The sequence below is a fragment of the Aspergillus foveolatus genome (genome assembly GCF_047715535.1).
Source record: "Aspergillus foveolatus strain CBS 279.81 unplaced genomic scaffold BDW70scaffold_21, whole genome shotgun sequence".
Classification (NCBI taxonomy): domain Eukaryota; kingdom Fungi; phylum Ascomycota; class Eurotiomycetes; order Eurotiales; family Aspergillaceae; genus Aspergillus; species Aspergillus foveolatus.
In genome coordinates, this window is record NW_027396085.1 from 307,590 (window position 1) to 324,423 (window position 16,834).

At 51.8% G+C, this 16,834-nt stretch overlaps 9 protein-coding genes across 9 annotated transcripts; 3 read left to right on the forward strand and 6 right to left on the reverse strand.

Moving 5' to 3' along the window:
- Positions 1–30: 30 nt before the first annotated feature.
- BDW70DRAFT_159611 (translation initiation factor 2) lies at positions 31–3,559 on the reverse strand (the record flags this gene model as incomplete). The annotated part of the gene is made up of 3 exons (XM_073740723.1): positions 31–182; positions 235–3,469; positions 3,536–3,559. The coding sequence occupies 3 exons, from the start codon at positions 3,557–3,559 to the stop codon at positions 31–33; spliced, it is 3,411 nt and encodes a 1,136-aa protein (XP_073596457.1).
- Positions 3,560–3,745: 186 nt separating this feature from the next.
- BDW70DRAFT_135486 (putative mitochondrial carrier protein (Ymc1)) lies at positions 3,746–5,206 on the forward strand. The gene is made up of 5 exons (XM_073736690.1): positions 3,746–3,964; positions 4,137–4,148; positions 4,199–4,335; positions 4,385–5,013; positions 5,065–5,206. Exons 1-5 carry the CDS (start codon positions 3,862–3,864, stop codon positions 5,093–5,095), a joined length of 912 nt encoding a protein of 303 aa, XP_073596458.1. The 5' UTR covers positions 3,746–3,861; the 3' UTR covers positions 5,096–5,206.
- Positions 5,207–5,287: 81 nt separating this feature from the next.
- BDW70DRAFT_135487 (mitochondrial 37S ribosomal protein uS2m) lies at positions 5,288–6,542 on the reverse strand. Its single transcript, XM_073736691.1, has 3 exons — positions 6,482–6,542; positions 6,225–6,413; positions 5,288–6,171 (listed from the first exon to the last, which is right to left on the reverse strand). The coding sequence occupies exons 1-3, from the start codon at positions 6,510–6,512 to the stop codon at positions 5,393–5,395; spliced, it is 999 nt and encodes a 332-aa protein (XP_073596459.1). The 5' UTR covers positions 6,513–6,542; the 3' UTR covers positions 5,288–5,392.
- Positions 6,543–8,094: 1,552 nt separating this feature from the next.
- BDW70DRAFT_135492 (uncharacterized protein) lies at positions 8,095–8,416 on the forward strand. Its single transcript, XM_073736692.1, has one exon. The coding sequence runs from the start codon at positions 8,163–8,165 to the stop codon at positions 8,334–8,336; it is 174 nt and encodes a 57-aa protein (XP_073596460.1). The 5' UTR covers positions 8,095–8,162; the 3' UTR covers positions 8,337–8,416.
- Positions 8,417–8,584: 168 nt separating this feature from the next.
- Positions 8,585–9,370, reverse strand: BDW70DRAFT_135493 (uncharacterized protein). Its single transcript, XM_073736693.1, has 2 exons — positions 9,353–9,370; positions 8,585–9,301 (listed from the first exon to the last, which is right to left on the reverse strand). The coding sequence occupies exon 2, from the start codon at positions 8,888–8,890 to the stop codon at positions 8,675–8,677; it is 216 nt and encodes a 71-aa protein (XP_073596461.1). The 5' UTR covers positions 8,891–9,301; positions 9,353–9,370; the 3' UTR covers positions 8,585–8,674.
- Positions 8,585–10,106, reverse strand: hel10 (putative high expression lethality protein Hel10). Its single transcript, XM_073736694.1, has 3 exons — positions 9,353–10,106; positions 9,224–9,301; positions 8,585–9,158 (listed from the first exon to the last, which is right to left on the reverse strand). Exons 1-3 carry the CDS (start codon positions 9,628–9,630, stop codon positions 8,945–8,947), a joined length of 570 nt encoding a protein of 189 aa, XP_073596462.1. The 5' UTR covers positions 9,631–10,106; the 3' UTR covers positions 8,585–8,944.
- Positions 10,107–10,526: 420 nt separating this feature from the next.
- On the reverse strand, positions 10,527–11,934 carry BDW70DRAFT_135498 (cytochrome c oxidase assembly protein COX14). Its single transcript, XM_073736695.1, has 2 exons — positions 11,462–11,934; positions 10,527–11,360 (listed from the first exon to the last, which is right to left on the reverse strand). Exons 1-2 carry the CDS (start codon positions 11,763–11,765, stop codon positions 10,873–10,875), a joined length of 792 nt encoding a protein of 263 aa, XP_073596463.1. The 5' UTR covers positions 11,766–11,934; the 3' UTR covers positions 10,527–10,872.
- Positions 11,935–12,135: 201 nt separating this feature from the next.
- Positions 12,136–13,023, forward strand: BDW70DRAFT_159616 (uncharacterized protein; the record flags this gene model as incomplete). The annotated part of the gene is made up of 3 exons (XM_073740724.1): positions 12,136–12,536; positions 12,638–12,677; positions 12,733–13,023. 3 exons carry the CDS (start codon positions 12,136–12,138, stop codon positions 13,021–13,023), a joined length of 732 nt encoding a protein of 243 aa, XP_073596464.1.
- Positions 13,024–13,214: 191 nt separating this feature from the next.
- BDW70DRAFT_45628 (putative hexokinase) lies at positions 13,215–15,734 on the reverse strand. Its single transcript, XM_073744049.1, has one exon. The coding sequence runs from the start codon at positions 15,055–15,057 to the stop codon at positions 13,405–13,407; it is 1,653 nt and encodes a 550-aa protein (XP_073596465.1). The 5' UTR covers positions 15,058–15,734; the 3' UTR covers positions 13,215–13,404.
- Positions 15,735–16,834: the final 1,100 nt, after the last annotated feature.

Consider the following 16,834-nt stretch of genomic DNA (forward strand, 5'->3'; position numbering starts at 1 on the left):
GTAGTATTATCGGAAAAGGGATGAGGAAGATTAGAGGTGTCTCTTTTCCGAGATTTCCTCGTAGCACTGGATCTGGTCGCCTACTGCGAAATCGGTCCAGTTCTCGAAGCCAATACCACACTCGGTGTCTTTGCGCATCTCGGTCACGTCCTTTTTGACGTTCTTGAGAGATGAGATGGAGCCTGAGACCTGTTAGTGACAACTCTTGCAAAATACGAGTGCGCGTGTACTTACCGTCATAGATGGTCTCTTGCCCTCTCAATACGCGAACCTTCTTTGTCCGGTTGATTACTCCATTGCGTACCTTACAACCCGCAATGGATGTCTTCGCGCGTCCTTTGAGAGAGATTTCGAAGATCTGCCCGATTTCGGCTTCTCCAGTGACACGTTGTGTTATCGTGGGAGCCAGCTGCTCGCTCAGAGTATCTTTGACATCATCCACGAGTTTGTAGATGATGTTATGATCCATGATATTAACACCGAGGTTCTGTGCCATCCGACTCATGGTCGTGTCAATAGGCATGTTGAAGCAGACGATATGGCCGTTGGCAGCGGCGGCAAGCTCAATATCTGACTCGCTGATGGGTCCCACCTCAGAACGGAGCACTTTAGCATATACCTCGTTGTTTCCAATAGCTGTTATTGAGTTCTCAACAGCCTCCGCTGAACCGTGGACGTCCGCCTTGACCACAAAGTTAATTGCTTTGGGACCAGATGATTTCTCTTCCGTCAGCTCTTCCTCTTCGGAAGCTTCTTTCCGTCGCTTCTCAATCATGTCACGGCGGGCCTCGTTGATGGCTGCCGTATCTTGACCCAGCCTCTGAGTCTCTTCCCTCTCAATTCGGTATTCCACGACATCCTTAGCGTGCTGTTCGTCTTCTGCTTGCAGAAGCTCCGTGCCCGCGGTTGGGTTTTCTCTCCAGCCATCTATTTCAACTGGCATGCCGGGAGTGGCCTCAGAAATGGAAACGCCGCCTTCGTTTCTAAGCGTACGGACACGGGCCCAGGTGTTGCCGGCGACAAGAATGTCGCCAGGTCGGAGGGTGCCGCGTCTGATGAGCACGGTTGCCACGCGACCATAACTCTTCGTAGAGGCCTCGATAACCCATCCTTCAACGAAGCCGTCCGGGTCGGCTCTGTGGTCCAGAACCTCGGAAAGAGTGATAATGGCCTCTTCAAGCTCTAGCATTCCTTGGCCAGTTTTCCCGCTTACACCAATCGCCTGGACATCACCACCATAGTCCTCCACGTGGATACCGTGAGTTGAGAGGTCTTGTTTGACCCTCTCAGGGTTTATACCTTCCTTGTCAATTTTGCTCATAGCCACAATGATAGGGACCTTGGCGCTTGTGGCATGTTTGATGGCTTCAACCGTCTGCGGCTTGACGCTGTCATCGGCAGCTACCACGAGCACCACAATATCTGTCACATCAGCGCCACGCCGGCGCATATCGAGAAAGGCTGCGTGGCCGGGGGTGTCCAAGAATGTTATCTTTTTACCAGACGGCATGGTAACAGAAAACGCTCCAATGTGCTGAGTGATTCCTCCATGCTCCGATGCGACAACGGACGACTTGCGTAGCCAATCAAGGATAGTAGTCTTGCCGTGATCCACATGGCCCATGATGGTGACAACCGGGGGTCTAGACGGCCATATAGATTTGTCCTCTGGCTCGGGTGCAGCTGTGAGGTCCTGCTCGGCTCCAGTGTCGAGGATAGGCTCGTAACCAAATTCGGCAGCGATCAGGCCAGCTGTCTCGGCGTCAAGAACATGGCTGTATGAAACATCCTCGAAACCCATCTCCTCCATCCGTTCAACGAGCTGTGCCGGCCGCATGCCAACGACATCGGCAAAATTGCTGACGCTGATGAACTCGGGAAGATACAGCGGGCTCAATTCCTGTTCATCTGCCTGCTTCGACCGTCTTTCTTTTTTCTTCTTCTTTCGCTCCTCACGCCGGCGATGATATTCATCTACATCAAACTCTTCTTCTTCTAACGCAGACTCGCGCTCACGATTGCCTCCTCGGCGCTTTGCTTTCTTGTTATACTCATCACGAGGTTTCTCACCCCGAGACTTTCTTCGCTCTGCGGATGGCGACCATGAATCTGTCTCCAGCTCCGTGATCTCTTGCTTGTCCCGCTTAGCAGATCTCAGCTCCTTAAGCCGCCGCCGAAGCGCAAGATCCTCTTCTCCTGCTTCTTGTGCCTGGGCCAATTTCGCTTCCATATGCTTTCTGAGCGCCGACTGTCGAGATCCATCATCAGAATCGGCATCACGGGCGAACTTCTTGCGGATTTTAGAGGGCTCCTTGTTGGAATCGCCAGTAGAACCTTCGAAAGTCTCCAGAGAGTCGGTGGTCGGGTTGATACCAGCACCCGCAACCGTGTCCCCCCCAGACTCTTTAACGTTACTTGGGGAAGACATGCCAGCGATGTTGTCTTTAGAGGGAGGCTCCCTCAGGCCCAAATTTGTATTTCTTGATGCTGGCCTCCTCGCTTTACACCGTGGACAGAGTCTGTGCTTACCAAAGCACGTGAAACCACAATTGGGACAAATCCAATCCTTAAAGCGAGGCTCTCCTTGCGATGAGTTTATTAGTCCAGGTCTTCGCGCTTTACACATCGGACAGATACTATGTTTTCCGAAACACCGAAAGCCACATTCGGCGCACACCCAATCCTGGTTGCGCAGCGCCTTCGGCAGTTTTGAGCCACCATTGACCTCGTACTCTTTCAAGGGCTGAAGATCCCGGCTTTCCTTGTCGATGGGGGGAGGGAAGCCAACCTTCATTTTGGAGCCGGAGTGGCGGTGAGACCCCGGAGATCTCCGCGATGGCGCCTCATCTTGTTGCCGCTCTTGATTTTTACGGGCAGTACTAAATAGCAAGCTGTCGCGAATGGCTTGTTCGTCAGGACTCAGAGTGGAGGACGGTGATGTTTGCCTCGCTGCCCAGCGTGAACCGGGTTTCGATATCGATGTCGAAGACGCAGGCTCGTTATCCTGTTTTGGAGGGTCCGAAGTTGAAGAACCGGAAGACTTCGGTAGCAAGGCGTTGCGAATAGCCTGCTCCTCTGGACTAAGAGCAGCGGGCTGTGATGTCTGCCTGGGTGCCCAGCGAGGACCGAATTTCGGCGTTAGTTGCGGGGATCCCGAGGAGCCAGTTGTTGTATCCGAGGATGAAGGAGTAGGGGATTTTGTTAACAACGCGTTTCGAATGGCCTGCTCGTCTGGGCTGAGAGCCGCGGGCTGTGATGTTTGCCTGGGGGCCCATCGAGAACCGAATTTCGGCGCCGAGTTCTGAGACGTCGAGGGGCTGCTTGGGTCATTTGAATTACTAAAGGAAGAATTATCGGAGGAGTTGTGTCTGGAAAGGGCGGGATGGAAGCATCGTCGCGGATTGTAGGCTATAGCAGCATTTCGTAGTCGGGCTGTACCAGGCCAATCGACAGGATGACGACGGGAGAGCTGTGAGAGCCCACGTTAGCGGACTCTTGAAGCTCAAGCGGTTCCGTAGATGGTTGAGTAACGTACCTGCACAATGGTCCGCCGTTGCATAGTTGGCGGCCTCTTGTCGTCGTTTTCCTCGGATGATCTCCAAAGCTCCGGCAAAGCGCAGGAAAAGAACCAAAAACTCCGCCGCAGTCTTGGTTTCCCGCCTCCAACTCACGTGCGGCCCAATCGGAGGCCCGCATTTTCCTGTGCGGGCGCTGAGGTGATAATTCCTGATAAGCAGCTCATCTGGCCGGTTAATCTTGCAGGAATCATTTCCCTCGTTTCGTCCCAGTTGCCCTTGACTCAATTCCGGCAGTGATTCCTGACCCATCGTCAATTGGCCAGCCGCGAATCCAGGAACAGAAATGGAGCCTCAAGAGATCTTGGAGCACGAAGGAGGAGGTGCTCTGCGTACGATCAAGGATCTATCAGCGGGCGCAGCTGGCGGAATAGCGCAGGTGCTTCTTGGTATGTGAAACTCAGACTGCGAGGTCTTCGTCTACACCCTTTTCTGTGTCATCTCTTCCCTTTCAGCCGCCTCGCCCTGCTCATGTTCATCATGAAAACGCAGTGCGGGGAATCCACTATCGCTGTTTCGAGCTTCAGGGTTATATAACAACAGTCGCTAATTAGTGCGCAGGTCAACCATTCGGTAATATACCCAATTGATCATCCTACCGTACCACCTCTGACCCCTCATAGACATCGTCAAGGTCCGACTACAAACGACCACTCAATATTCCAGCGCCCTTGACTGCGCGTCCCAGATCCTGAAGAATGAGGGGCCCCTCGCTTTCTACAAGGGAACATTGACACCTCTGATTGGAATTGGTGCCTGCGTAAGCCTCCGCAACACACTCTCTACATTCATGCTCACAGATACCCCAGGTTAGCGTCCAATTCGGAGCCTTCCACGAAGCGCGCCGGCGACTGGAGGAGCTCAACAAGAAGAAATACGCTGACAGCGCCCTCGGCTACGGCCAATATTACCTCGCGGGCGGCTTCGCAGGCATCACAAACTCCTTCCTCTCCGGCCCCATCGAGCATGTCCGTATCCGTCTTCAAACCCAGCCCCACGGCGCAGGCCGCCTTTACAACGGACCTCTCGACTGCATTCGCAAGCTCACAAACCAAGGCGGCTTCCTTAAGGGTCTCTACCGCGGCCAGGCTGTTACCTACCTGCGTGAAATCCAAGCTTACGGCGTGTGGTTCCTGACTTTTGAGTTCCTCATGAACCAAGATGCGAAGCGCAACAACGTCAAGCGTGAGGATATCTCCAGTCTCAAGGTTGCTACGTATGGAGGGCTAGCGGGTGAGGCTCTATGGTTGTCTAGCTACCCGATGGACGTGGTGAAGAGCAAAATGCAAAGTGATGGGTTCGGTGCGCAGCAGCAATTCAAGAGCATGACCGACTGCTTTAAGAAGACGTATGCGGCAGAGGGACTCGCGGGCTTCTGGAAGGGCATTGGGCCGACCCTACTCAGAGCTATGCCTGTTTCTGCGGGAACATTCGCTGTGTATGTTTTCTCTCGTGAACCGGTCAACTATGGTTGCGCTAACTTTTTTAGTGTTGAACTCACCATGAGAGCTCTAGGATAGATATACTCAGCACATAGAACGGTTTCTTTCCAGTTTAGATATCCCAACGGCTTATTCAACGAGGAAAAAGTTTTGAAGGAAAGTTCATCCTAGGCCCATGCTTGTTATTATACCTCCTTCGTCTGCGAATACTACTTTAGAACGACAAGGCGATACGGATTTGATATCCCAGAGTACGAGTAGTGCAGTTACCGAATATATTCTGTTAATACAGTGACCATACAATATCTATACATACAAGCCGTATATCAATTCCCAAAACAAGAACGATGAGAGACCAACCAGCTTTCACCATGATTAGAATTGCGGTGATCCAACCTCACCTGCATCGCCGTGCAGAGCTTTCCTCTCTAAATCCCTTTTAGCCTGCTCCAGCCTCCTCTTCTGACCAGCCTGACCAGCGCGTCCCAGCACACCTGCGATGACAGCAACGGAACGCAGACTGTCATCATTGGCGGGAATTGGGTAAGTCACCCTCGTGGGGTCCGCATCCGTATCGATTATTCCAATGGTAGGGACATTGTTGAGCCCGCACTCGTGAAGCAGAGGCTCGTTCTCCAGCGGGTTGAGGCAAATTACGAGGTCCGGTTTGAGAATGGCGTGGCCAGCAAGTGACTCCTTGAGATCCGGCAGCTCCTCATCAAGCGCATTCACAACTTTCTTCTCGCAGTGGCCAAGGATCTGTTCACCGTTTGTGAGAGATCCGGGAATCCAGCGCTCGAAAATGTGGTAGCCCTTCGAGAGTTCTGCCGCACGAACGACGATGCGCTTCTGGCCTGGCCGTGTGCCGGCGAAAAGGATTAGACCGCCACGCGCGGCGACTTCCTCGACTACCTTAGCGGCACGGCGAAGGTAGGCTGCTGTGATATCGAGGGAGATGATGTGAATACCCTCGCGAATACCGAAGATGTAGCGCGAGTTCTGAGGGTTCCAGCGGGAGGTGGAGTGGCCGAGGTGGGTTTGGTTGGCGAGGAGGAGTTCGAGAGTGATGTCGGAGGGAAAGGGAGGGTGGCGGATAAGGTTTTCTGGTTTATAGACATTCGTAACTGACGTTCCGAGTTCCTGGAATTTATGTCCTAGACAGGTATCGGTGAGTGACTTGATGCGAAATGACAGAGGTCCAACATACGATGTTCAGCTTCCTGCGCGAGTGCCTTGGCCGCAGGGTTGTTTGTCAATGCAGCACTGTTCTGCCGAGTGCCGGGCTCTGGGATAGGACGGTGGACTATTGTCTCAACCGGCGTGGGTGTCTCTGTCTCTGTGGACGAGAATCTTCTGGGGATGTAGGCCTGGCGGTTGAGAGCGAGGAGCTGGCGGCCTGGACAATTAAGAATTAACGCGGCATTCTCCAGAGACTTCGAACGATTGGAATAGAGGGGCACATACTCTGCCGCGCATAAAGCTGCCTTACAATCATCTTTGCGGGTGGCTTAAGAGGGTATGAGGACGACGGCTTTTCTCGCAGGAGTTCGTTTCTTTCTCCGTCGGAACTTTTGATGCTGGCTTGGCATGGTACTGTTGTGCCTCAGGCAACATTTTTGGCCTGATACGCTCGTATATCCAACTATCTACTAAGTACCACTCCCGGACAACTCCGCATCGTGACCATAAAACGGGCAGCAACTTAGGTACGTATTAGGTCAGGCTAAGCCGCATAGTTTAGGTCTGCTGGATTGCGTCTGATTGAACTGGCACTAGTTGACTACGTTAGAGCTCTACTTTGACCCCCACGCTTTAGTGGCTTTCTGCTACTACTTATTCAAACAACTACTTATCCAACAGCCCAAGTTCCCAGCAGGCTATGAACGGGTAATACATGGAACCTACGCCAAAATTTGATTTGATTAGTTGATACTGCAAGCAGTCTGTCTCGTCCTTTGGACACAAGCAACCGACTTGATAAAGAAAGTCAATGGGAACCTTTCCCGGTGTGTACGTCCATGTTTATGTGTGTTATGGCCTTGGTTCAGTGCTCCAATCTCCGCAAGCCGATGTACCCGAGGGACAACTGCCTTGTCCTGAGAAAGGCGCTCTGTGTCGTCTCTGCAAAGGTCGGAAAGGTCGGTAGTAGAACGGTAAAATGGGAGAATTGACCAACGGCCTCTCGCTCCTTTCTTACGCAGGTCGTCGTCTGATGATCTGTAATCCATGGATCTAAAGCAATTCCTCTGTCACTGCACGACTGGAAACGTTTCCTTCATCGAAGACTAGATCGTCCGAGTAATTGAGGAGAAGACTAGAAACATAGAGACGGGGTCGCATCGTATCAAAAAGGGGCCAAGAGCGAGGTGTCTTCTTTTCCTCTCAGCGCTTCGCTGGGTATTTACGAGAAACTCCCCCAACCGTCGGGTTGTTTGGGGTAGCTTTCGTCTTGAGGTTTACTCGTTTTCAGCTGCGCGTGTTCGTTGCCGACTTTGCCTGCAAGTTCCTCGCACCAGAGCTGGATAAACGGCTGACTGACACCCAGTCTTTGCGCCTCTATTATGCGTGTTTCGACTGACGAGAGATTTCCCGAATGGACAGGTTGATAGAAATCTCTAGGCTTGCCGCACTACTGAGAACTGAGAAACCGCATCCGACTGAACGCATAGTGCCCGGCTGTAGTCGTTCCGACTGCCACGACAACCCGTCAGCAGTGCGCTCGATCACCATCGTAAAACTCACCACGGCCCTATGTCCACGGGGGTTTCAGCAGCCACATTTCATTCTGGCGAACGACCGGCCAAGTGAAGAGCAGGTTCATCGTGCTCTAAGTACTGATTGCTTTCATCTTCACCAGAGCAAAACGTAGGGTTAATAGAAACAATTGTCTCCATGCGCCACTGTGACTAGTGCATTTGACATTAACACAACTAAAAGATACATCGGAGAATAGGTAGCGGGTCGTGTCAGCCTTACTCTGACTCAGATCTACGCCTAGAACCGCTGGATCGGCCTTTCGATAAGGCAAATGTGACACTTTTTCATGAGTAGCCTTCATCTGGATCCATGGTCAATTTACGCATATCACCATTGCAGCGCGTGAAAATTATTTGTGGCCAAATCACTAGTATACGTTGTTATGTGAATGATTTGTCTATCGCATCGAACTGAATTGGTGTATGGTACATGTACTCGTTTAACTACGTCCGTATCAGTTGGTAGCCCCCATTTCATCTCAGGCATCTTCATGATCGCACTGTATCTGGAAGCGACACTGTCAAGCTCGGTATCGGATAGACAAAGGAATAGGTGCTTATAGGATTGGGCTGCTTGTAGAAGCTGGGCATGAGGCTGGCCAGGATGCTTAAGATAGGCTATATGGGGTATGGTACGCTTGCCAACAAAAAAAAAAGGAAATAAAAATAATTGTCTTGTCTGATGATAAGACTATCAACCGATCATATAGTCAGTCCCATGATCCCGAGTGTGTAGCAGGTTATTAGTCCCATGGCATGCTCGTGATCGATCGACTACCGGAAGATCATCTCAGATTTCTACGGAGTATGATGGGAAGGTCAGCCTCAATTTCTACAGAGTATGAGCTCACGAAGCTGATACTCGCTACTCGCGCGATGAAATTAAGAAGTTTCTGCTTTCTCAAGTGGTCGATTGCGGGGAGATGGTATTCAAGACAATAGCATTCTCCAGCATCGAAAAAGCGTCGGTATCATAAAATAATGCATAACAATGTATCGTGTACAAGAGACAAAAGAAACCCGTGACCCGTCCCAACATTCTAATCAGCCCAGGCGACAACCCTTCAGATGACGATAGAGCTAAAGAAAAAAGCGAGTAATGGTAATCCACAATCATAACCTCATAGGACTAACAAAAGAAAGTCAAGCGGCCGTGTCAAATGTTCGTCGCTCATTTCTTGAAGAAGCTGCCGAGCTGGTCTAGCTTTGAAGAGTGGCCAGAGTGGCCAGAGTGGTGGGAACCGCCGTACTGAGAGTGCTGATCGTAGTAGGGTTCATCCTTGTGCTTGTCTTTCTTCTTTAGCGCATCCTGTGCGATACTTCCGACAATCGCGCCACCAATCGCGCCGAGGACTCCATGGTTGACCTTGTGACCTCCAAAAGCACTGTTGTACAAGAATCGATTAGCCCTTTTTTTCTTCGATTGTTGAGCAGATAGACAGTAACTCACCCTGCTAACCCACCAGCAACGGCTCCTCCAAGACCACGCTCGCCTTCCTGAGCACCGCCGGGAGCTTCCTGGCCATACCTGCCATTGAGTTAGCTACTGCTGCGTTTGTAAGACGAGAAGAAAACATACTGTTGCTGCTGGTGCTGGCCATATTGATCGTAGCCTTGCTGAGGAGACTGCTGACCGTAGTAGTCGTTGGAAGTACCACGCTGGCTATCGTACTGTTGGTGTTGTTGGGGGTAGCCCTGATCATACGGCTGACCATGCTGTTGAGGGTACCCCTGGTCGTACTGTTGGCTGTGTTGCGGCGGATAGCCTTGATACTGCTGACCCTGCTCAGGGTAGTAACCCTGCTGATACTGGTTCGGGTTGTAATAACCCTGGTTGTGATCATAGGGGCCAGACATTGTGGAATGTGAGATGTGATGTAAAGCTTTAATCTGCGGAGAAAGTAGTAACTGATAAGTTGGAAGTAGAGTGAGGTTGATGGATAGAGAAAGATACTCTGAGCCGCGGGACCCAGGCCTTTATATGGTAAGATGTTTAGCTCGACTCGTGAACAACCCCGCCAGCGCTGGAGAAGGACTGATCAAGCGCCGAGACTAGATTCCGACCATACAAGGATCAGAATACCGTCATCAAACAGGCGCAGCAACTCAGCGGCCCTGAATTTGCGAGCGTAGATCCGTAATCTTGCCTAGGCTGCCGTTTTCTCCTTACAGTGATGGCGGTGGGTTGGTGGAGCTGACTGCGCCCCTCACTCGCAGGGCTGAGGGCCGGACGAACTCGTCAACCAACTGCAAGCCTGAGATCGCCAAGTTGCCTCCTAGATATGGTAATCTCAGAGAAGATTCCATCGCTTACTGGAAGTGAGAGAGGCAATATCTCACACCATATGCAAGTATTACAGAGTATTATTCCACTGATCACAACGCGATAAACTGAGGTTGGTCGGATGCGATGCTGCCGGGGCATTACATATGTGTGACATGCCCCGCGCCACGCCACCTGCACCGCCTGCTACTGTGGCTCAGTACGCTCAATTCAGCCAAAGGCCAGACTTGACAAGCGACGAATATGGATGTATGCTGCGCCTCTGATTCGTAATTTACCACGTAATATTGCCAGATTATCAGCTGTTCAAGGCTCGGAGAGCTCTGCATAACTTGTGTTCGGATTTTCGTCAATTCTCGAAGTGGCTGAGATCCCGACTCCAGCTCGGAATTTGTCCAGCAGGCAACGAGATTACCAGGCTTGAGATTCGGGAGATTTGCCGACTTCCGGCAGCCTTACGGCCCTACAGGTCTGGCTCCGGCTCTGACCAACGTGAGGCATTCTTTAGTTGAAAGAGTAGTTCCTAACCAAGATGAGAGACTGTATATGTACATCACATAAAACGGACCCAGTATTAAGTACAAGGTTCGAACTTCAAAAGACACCTGAGGACGCCGCAACCTGACTTGGTAAACTACAACGAGGTGAAAGAGGATGACACCGGATGCGATGCAAAAAGGAAACGGCTAGCCCGAGACAGACAACCCTGTCGAGGCGGGGATCCCGGCTGCAACCCCGGGTGGGACGCCCGGGACACAATCTATACTTTTGAATCTTCAAATCGTCTCGTCCCTTTTCAAGCTCCAGCTCCCAACTCACCGACCAGTGAGCCAACTCGTCCAGCTTCTGGTTGTCTGCTTGGCAGCTGCCTCTGCGTTCTCAGCGAGGATATCTAACTGTCCCGGAGCAGCGGGAGCCGCAGTGCTAGGGGTTGAGGGAGCCTGGTCCGGCTTAGGCGCAGCCGCGTTAAGGGCTTCCAGAACCCCGGGCTTATTGTTTTCCGCGCCCACTGCAGTGGCCTCCGCTGGTGCAGTCTCCTCGGTCTTCAGTCCACCCAGCAGGTAGTTCTTGACCTTGTTCCACGGCCGCTGAGCCCTCTCCTCCTCTTTCTTCTGCTTGTAGATTTCGCCAATCTTCTCCTTTTTCAATAGCTCCAGTTGTTCCGCTGTCGCAGTTCCGGCCACATAAGCCGCTTGGGCATCGCGGAGTGTTTGCATTTCCTTCTCAATCCACAGGGCGCGTTGGCGACGGTTATATAGTGTTAGGGAGACCATGGAGTAGACAGTGAGCACACCGCATATGCCTGTTATACCATTAGCCATCATCCTACTTTTGGGACACAGCTACGCTGTGATTGCGAAGCGCGTTTGCATGATAAACCGAGCCACAGGGGATTAGGCGTACCGGACGCGGTAATGAGCGTGTATACCATCGTCTTGTGTGCCTTGTTCGCAAACCGCCGCCCAAATTCCACCATTGTGTCAACCCGTGAAGTCGACTGTGCTAACCGGGCCGCCCGTGCCTGTGCTCGCAGCCGCTCGACCTTCTCCTTAGGCGTCTCCTGTCTGTTTCCTCCAGACCCGTCGTTCTGCGATTTCGATTCATTCGCTAAAAATCCGGGGAGTTTGTACGGGGCACCGCTGGGCTTTGAGCTAGCGTAGGGCCCTGTGGCCGTGAACCGGGTTGCGTCTGCGGCGGATCGAGACATGGTGTGATGCGGTCGGAAGGACAGGGCGGAAGATAAGAGGAGATAGCAGATAATAGGTGAAGGCTTTGAGACGGCCCTGCTAGTACTCTGTACTGTGACTGAGCACGGAAATGATGTTTGGTGAAAATGGCTGCAGGGCCCGACAGCTAGGTATGATGTTGATGGAGGTCTTGGAACCGGGAAATTTTCAGCCGGCGTTGGGATGACCGCCGCGTCTTCCACGGTTGATCGCCAAGACTCCCACCCAGTCTATTCTGTAGTCTGTAATCTATGTCTAGTCATACTACTCTTCACATATTCAGCATGGTCTTGTAATATCTCTTGATCTTCACCTCAGACTGACTATCTACTGCGGCTGTACAAATATACAATGTCCCAAAACAATACACCCGACCTCGACACCGTTCTGAAAACGCTCTCCGCATTCTCCAATCACAATCATGCTAATGAAGACGATAACTACGAACCACCCCCAGCTCATCCTCCTCCTGTAGCCCAAGCACAAGCTCACTACCCGAGAAAGACCCCTCTGTCGTCATCATCATCGCCCCAACCTCAAAATCAAGAACTTTCATCGTCGATAACAACATGGCCTGCAGCCCTTAAGCAAGTTATGCGCACTGTCGCCCACAATGAGGACATCCAGCGACGCATCCGCTTCCTCATCCAGCGCCAGCATGACCACGAGAGGCAGTGGTGGACGGGCCGAGAAGCGCTGCTCCAGAAGCAGAGTGCGAGGAAGGAGAAGAAGAGGGAGTTGGATGAGGTTTTGTATGTCCTCTCTCTGCCTACTTACTCGTCTAGGGTTACCTGACTGGACCTGTTACTCCCTTCCGTTGCCATTTCTTCTAACACTCGTTGAAAATCAATAGACGATCAGTCGGCGCGCCGGTTGATGAGAAGGAAGTTTCTGTGAGTCGACGCGCCTACCATAGCAAAGACTTGTGAAGAAACTAAACAGGAACAGACGGCCGAAGAAGACCTTGCCGAGATCCGCAACTACGATGCCAAAGTGCATAGGGCAGCGAAACAGATGGCTGACGCCATGATGATGGAGCTGAAAGCATTAGATGTGCCGTTCTTCTGCATCAACAAAAGTCTTATTGCGGACGAGACTGTCAGCCAGAATCCTGAACATCCAGATTACTCTGGACCCACTCCTGGTACGCCGGATAGACAGGGTCGCTTGTCCAGAGATGAATTGGCGGCCCTCCAGCGGCGGATGTTGGAGTTGCTACAGGATCTCTGCAAGGAATGATACTGTCATGTCGGGCGATGACTATATGAAATAAACTCGATGACGCCGGAGCGGTCATTGAACAGCTATATACGAATCCGTCAACGGCACCATCTGTATGAACGCTATCGCATCTGGAACAGTACAAGAAGCGGCTGGGTTGAATTCAATCTCATGTGAATTATCGCTATTTACAGAGTGCTACCTCTATCTGGTCGCCTTAAAGCCAATGCTCCTAATAGAGCCGTGTATGCAAGCAAGCACGATGCCCAGCCCTGAATACCGCACAACTAAGATGAGATGCATACAAAAAATCAAGCATGTAAAATATGGACACTGCCCCAATTCAGAGAGAACACCGTTCAATGCAAATTATCCTTGATCATCGATGGATCCACAATCTCACACTATTGTCTGCTCAGGCTTTCCAGCCACCGCGACCGCAACCGCAACAGCTGCGCCGAATATGGCACCTTCAGGAGCAGGTTCCAGACGTATGCATGAGCCTTCCTCTGAGATCTGGGATACCTTGGACGTATTTGTCTCCTGCGTCAATTGGTTCAGGTACGCTTGGCAGCGATCTCTGAACCCGGGATATTTATTGATGACGCTGCCGTCGCATGCAATGGACAGGCATTCGGAGCTGCTCCCGCTCTCCGTGACCGTAACATCCCGAGGCCCCTTGAAAGAAGGCGACGGAGGGCCCTGGGAGATTTCGGCTTCGTTTCGCAGGCACCACATGCTGTGGATAGCAGTGGCGAGATATCCAGCTGCTCGTTTGGAGACGGTTCGGCATATTCGCAGCAGGAACCGTAGGTCCTCCGGGGATGGTGGGCTAGACATTGTGTGTTCTTTCTGGAGAAGTGTGGCTGATGCTGTTAGGAACGGCGATGTGTCGGCTTCGATAAAGGCAACGATGCTAGTGTCTAATGAATACGCGTCCCGCATTGAATGAGGCAGTTCTCCACCGAACAGTTTTGCAGTCTCAACTGCGTCAACGATGATGAGTCGGACAATCTCGCCGAGGTAGCGCCCCGTGGCCATGTACTCCAGTGGCTGGTAGTCGGGTCTGAGGTGTGTGCGGTTGAGTATGTCGTCCCACCGTGTCATTGGCAGAACTCCACCCCCAAACATGCTCATCTCGCTGTTGATGATGACATGCTTAGCGTAGTCGAACCAGCCTTCTGGCCTCGTGCCAAACTTTCCGAGCCCAATAGCGTGAACGGGGAAATGTATGGCCACATTCGTCCCGGTTCCGAGAATGAGAGACATACGGGTTGCGGGATCGACGTAGGCTCGAGAAAGTAATGCGGCAGAGCTGTCATTCACAATCGCGTCCACGCGGACATTGAGACCGCGTTTTTGACACGACTGGACGATGAGGGTCCCTAATTCCTGCCCAACGGTTCCCATAGAGCACCGAAACCCTTTACCCATATGGATCACCAATCCGCTGCTGATCGAAGTCTGCTCGATTGGGAAAGACCATGACAATCCCATGGACAATGGAGCTTCTTCCCGTCCGTAGTTGGTGCCTACCTCGCGTAGCATCTCTTCAATCTTTTCGGCCATCCAGTCAAAGAATGAAGTCCCCTCTAGCAATTTGACATCATTGTCAATCGGTGACGAGGATACACGAAGAACTTCCATTTTTCCTTGCCCGTAAAGTTCAATCAAAGCCACTCGCATCGTTGAGCCGCCAACGTCAAGGGCGAGAAATGTCCCTTGCTCGAGTCCAGTCGGTAGAGCATGGTTATAAGAAGGCAACATATTGATCGGGCTAGATTCTAGACCCGCCCTAAACTGCTCGCGGATCTTCTCTGACATTGCAAGCATGTTCTTCAGGGTCAAAGGCTTGGAGAAGATAATATCGATCTCATCCGCGAAGGCATCAAGAGCCCGTCTTCGCCGGAAAGCTGCACGGGATGATTTCCCTCCCCGGCGTGGAGAATCGCGGAATAACGAGGGGAACAATAACATCGTCTCCAGAGCGGCGACGATGTTCGAAAAGAGCGCCTGCATCCTATGCAGGACCTTGACTAGAGAGCTTGACATGGTTGGAGGTCGGGCAATATTGCCTAGCGGGTCTAGGAAGGACGATCAAGGTTGTGTATGCAGAATAAGATTGGTGGCCAAAAAGAAAATTGATATAAGCTTATCAGTGCATGGGGACAATCTAGAAGGCCATGAGGACGGTATCGGGATATTAAGGGCACTGAAGACACAGAACACAGCAGCGATAGCGATCGTTCGGTATCGGATGATGGAGTTCAAGTAGGTAGCAGTGTAGGCTGAGACCCAAGGTAACACTAACACCAGTGGGACTGGAGCACGAGGATCAGCGAGATAGCAAGACAGTGAACAAAATAAATGTCGACTTGTCGGCTGTCAATGCAGGCTGAAACGGTCCTGCAGGTCGAATGAGGTTTCTCTCAGGTCTCACTGTCTCAGTCTGTCTGTCCGCTGTCTGGGTGGGAACCGAGCAAGGGCTGAGAGCAAGATCTGATAGTGGCTGGAGTGGATGTGTTTTGGCGTGGTAGTAGGGAGTCGTAGTATTATTATTATTAGTATTTAGGGTAGTCGTATTATCGATCGTCCGCGTTGACTGACAAGGCCGACGCAGTTCGAGTTGTGCAAGAAGGACAACTCCGGAGGCATGGATCAACGATCAACGCGTGTCCATTCTTGACTTGTCAGTTCGCCCCAGCATGGAATTTCATGCAGAAGGCGAGGAGGGAGAGAGAGAGAGGTAGGAGATCAGACGGGATGGATCCATCCCTCCATTCTCCATCAATCGTGATAATATCAGAAAGCGATATCGGTCATGTAAGGTAATTACCAAGCCTGCAGCAGAATGGGGTTGTGGAGACGGCACTGTGCGCTGCTACCTTGTCCTCCACTAACGCGCTCAGGGCAACTTTGCCCCCTGGTTCTGATATGTTTTTGCTGAATCAGGAAAGTACAGATCGGGACTCATGCTCGTGCTGAGGCTTGGGTCTAGTATCTACTCGAGTCATGAACTGGCCCCCTGCTCAAAAACTGCTGCCACCACTTCCGCTCGATCCTCGTCATGGTCCCATCGATTCCTTGCCCAGCGGAAGCCATCCAGCCTCAAAAATGAACACGAGTGGGCCTTTGTTGCTGATGGACCATCAGAGTTGCATCGATAAATACGGCCGCGTTTCACGGTCGCCGGACTGCCCAGCAATGAAGGGGCATAATTACGGTTTTGCTCCCGTCTGGTATTGCGTTTCCGCTGATCTTTGGCAACCAAGTAAGTTACTGTCGGGTTTAGCAAACTTGGCTTTCCTGGGGTGGTTTCAATGAGACACGGTGCCCCATCCATGGCATCATTGCAATGGCGAGATGTCTTGGACTACTTCTGTGGGCAGAATCTCTACGGTACCTCGTAAGAGCATGGGACTGGGTGCTACGGGCGTGGGTGCAACGGTGGTAGTCGGTCTAATCACAGCCGCGGGAACTGTTACACCGACGGTTACCGCCCAGACAGACCCTTGGATTGCTATTCTATTTTTCATCCTAGATACATATCAACGCCATGCCTGCCAGTGGCTTACTCCTGTGCCGCCATACTGCTATCTGCGGAGTATTCCCAATTATCAGCCGTATCCAGGCTCGCGAGCATTCGGCTCTCGCTCCTCCATTCCGAACCTCTTGGCATACACCGCAAGCGATGAACCTAAACACGCGATCACTGCCCAGTTATCCTGAGAATTCAAGACGGACTGTATCTAGGTAGCATTCGGACACGGCACTCGCCTCAAGCCGAGTCGCACACGCTCATACAGTGTATTATAGTATATGGGCTGCC

Bases quoted from the DNA above. Each gene is read 5' to 3' on its own strand.
- BDW70DRAFT_45628 (XM_073744049.1), bottom strand. From the start codon at position 15,057: ATGTCAAGCTCTCTAGTCAAGGTCCTGCATAGGATGCAGGCGCTCTTT.
- BDW70DRAFT_135487 (XM_073736691.1), bottom strand. From the start codon at position 6,512: ATGATTGTAAGGCAGCTTTATGCGCGGCAGA. The intron at 6,414-6,481 runs GTATGTGCCCCT...TTAATTGTCCAG, and splicing joins GCAGCTTTATGCGCGGCAGA to GCCGCCAGCTCCTCGCTCTC. The intron at 6,172-6,224 runs GTATGTTGGACC...ATACCTGTCTAG, and splicing joins CGCGCAGGAAGCTGAACATC to GACATAAATTCCAGGAACTC.
- BDW70DRAFT_135486 (XM_073736690.1), top strand. From the start codon at position 3,862: ATGGAGCCTCAAGAGATCTTGGAGCACGAAGGAGGAGGTGCTCTGCGT. The intron at 4,336-4,384 runs GTAAGCCTCCGC...CAGATACCCCAG, and splicing joins TGATTGGAATTGGTGCCTGC to GTTAGCGTCCAATTCGGAGC. The intron at 5,014-5,064 runs GTATGTTTTCTC...TAACTTTTTTAG, and splicing joins TCTGCGGGAACATTCGCTGT to TGTTGAACTCACCATGAGAG.
- BDW70DRAFT_135493 (XM_073736693.1), bottom strand. From the start codon at position 8,890: ATGATTGTGGATTACCATTACTCGCTTTTTTCTTTAGCTCTATCGTCA.
- BDW70DRAFT_135498 (XM_073736695.1), bottom strand. From the start codon at position 11,765: ATGTCTCGATCCGCCGCAGACGCAACCCGGTTCACGGCCACAGGGCCC. The intron at 11,361-11,461 runs GTACGCCTAATC...ATGGTATAACAG, and splicing joins CACGCTCATTACCGCGTCCG to GCATATGCGGTGTGCTCACT.
- hel10 (XM_073736694.1), bottom strand. From the start codon at position 9,630: ATGTCTGGCCCCTATGATCACAACCAGGGTTATTACAACCCGAACCAG. The intron at 9,302-9,352 runs GTATGTTTTCTT...ACTCAATGGCAG, and splicing joins GGCCAGCACCAGCAGCAACA to GTATGGCCAGGAAGCTCCCG. The intron at 9,159-9,223 runs GTGAGTTACTGT...CTTGTACAACAG, and splicing joins GTTGCTGGTGGGTTAGCAGG to TGCTTTTGGAGGTCACAAGG.
- BDW70DRAFT_135492 (XM_073736692.1), top strand. From the start codon at position 8,163: ATGATTTGTCTATCGCATCGAACTGAATTGGTGTATGGTACATGTACT.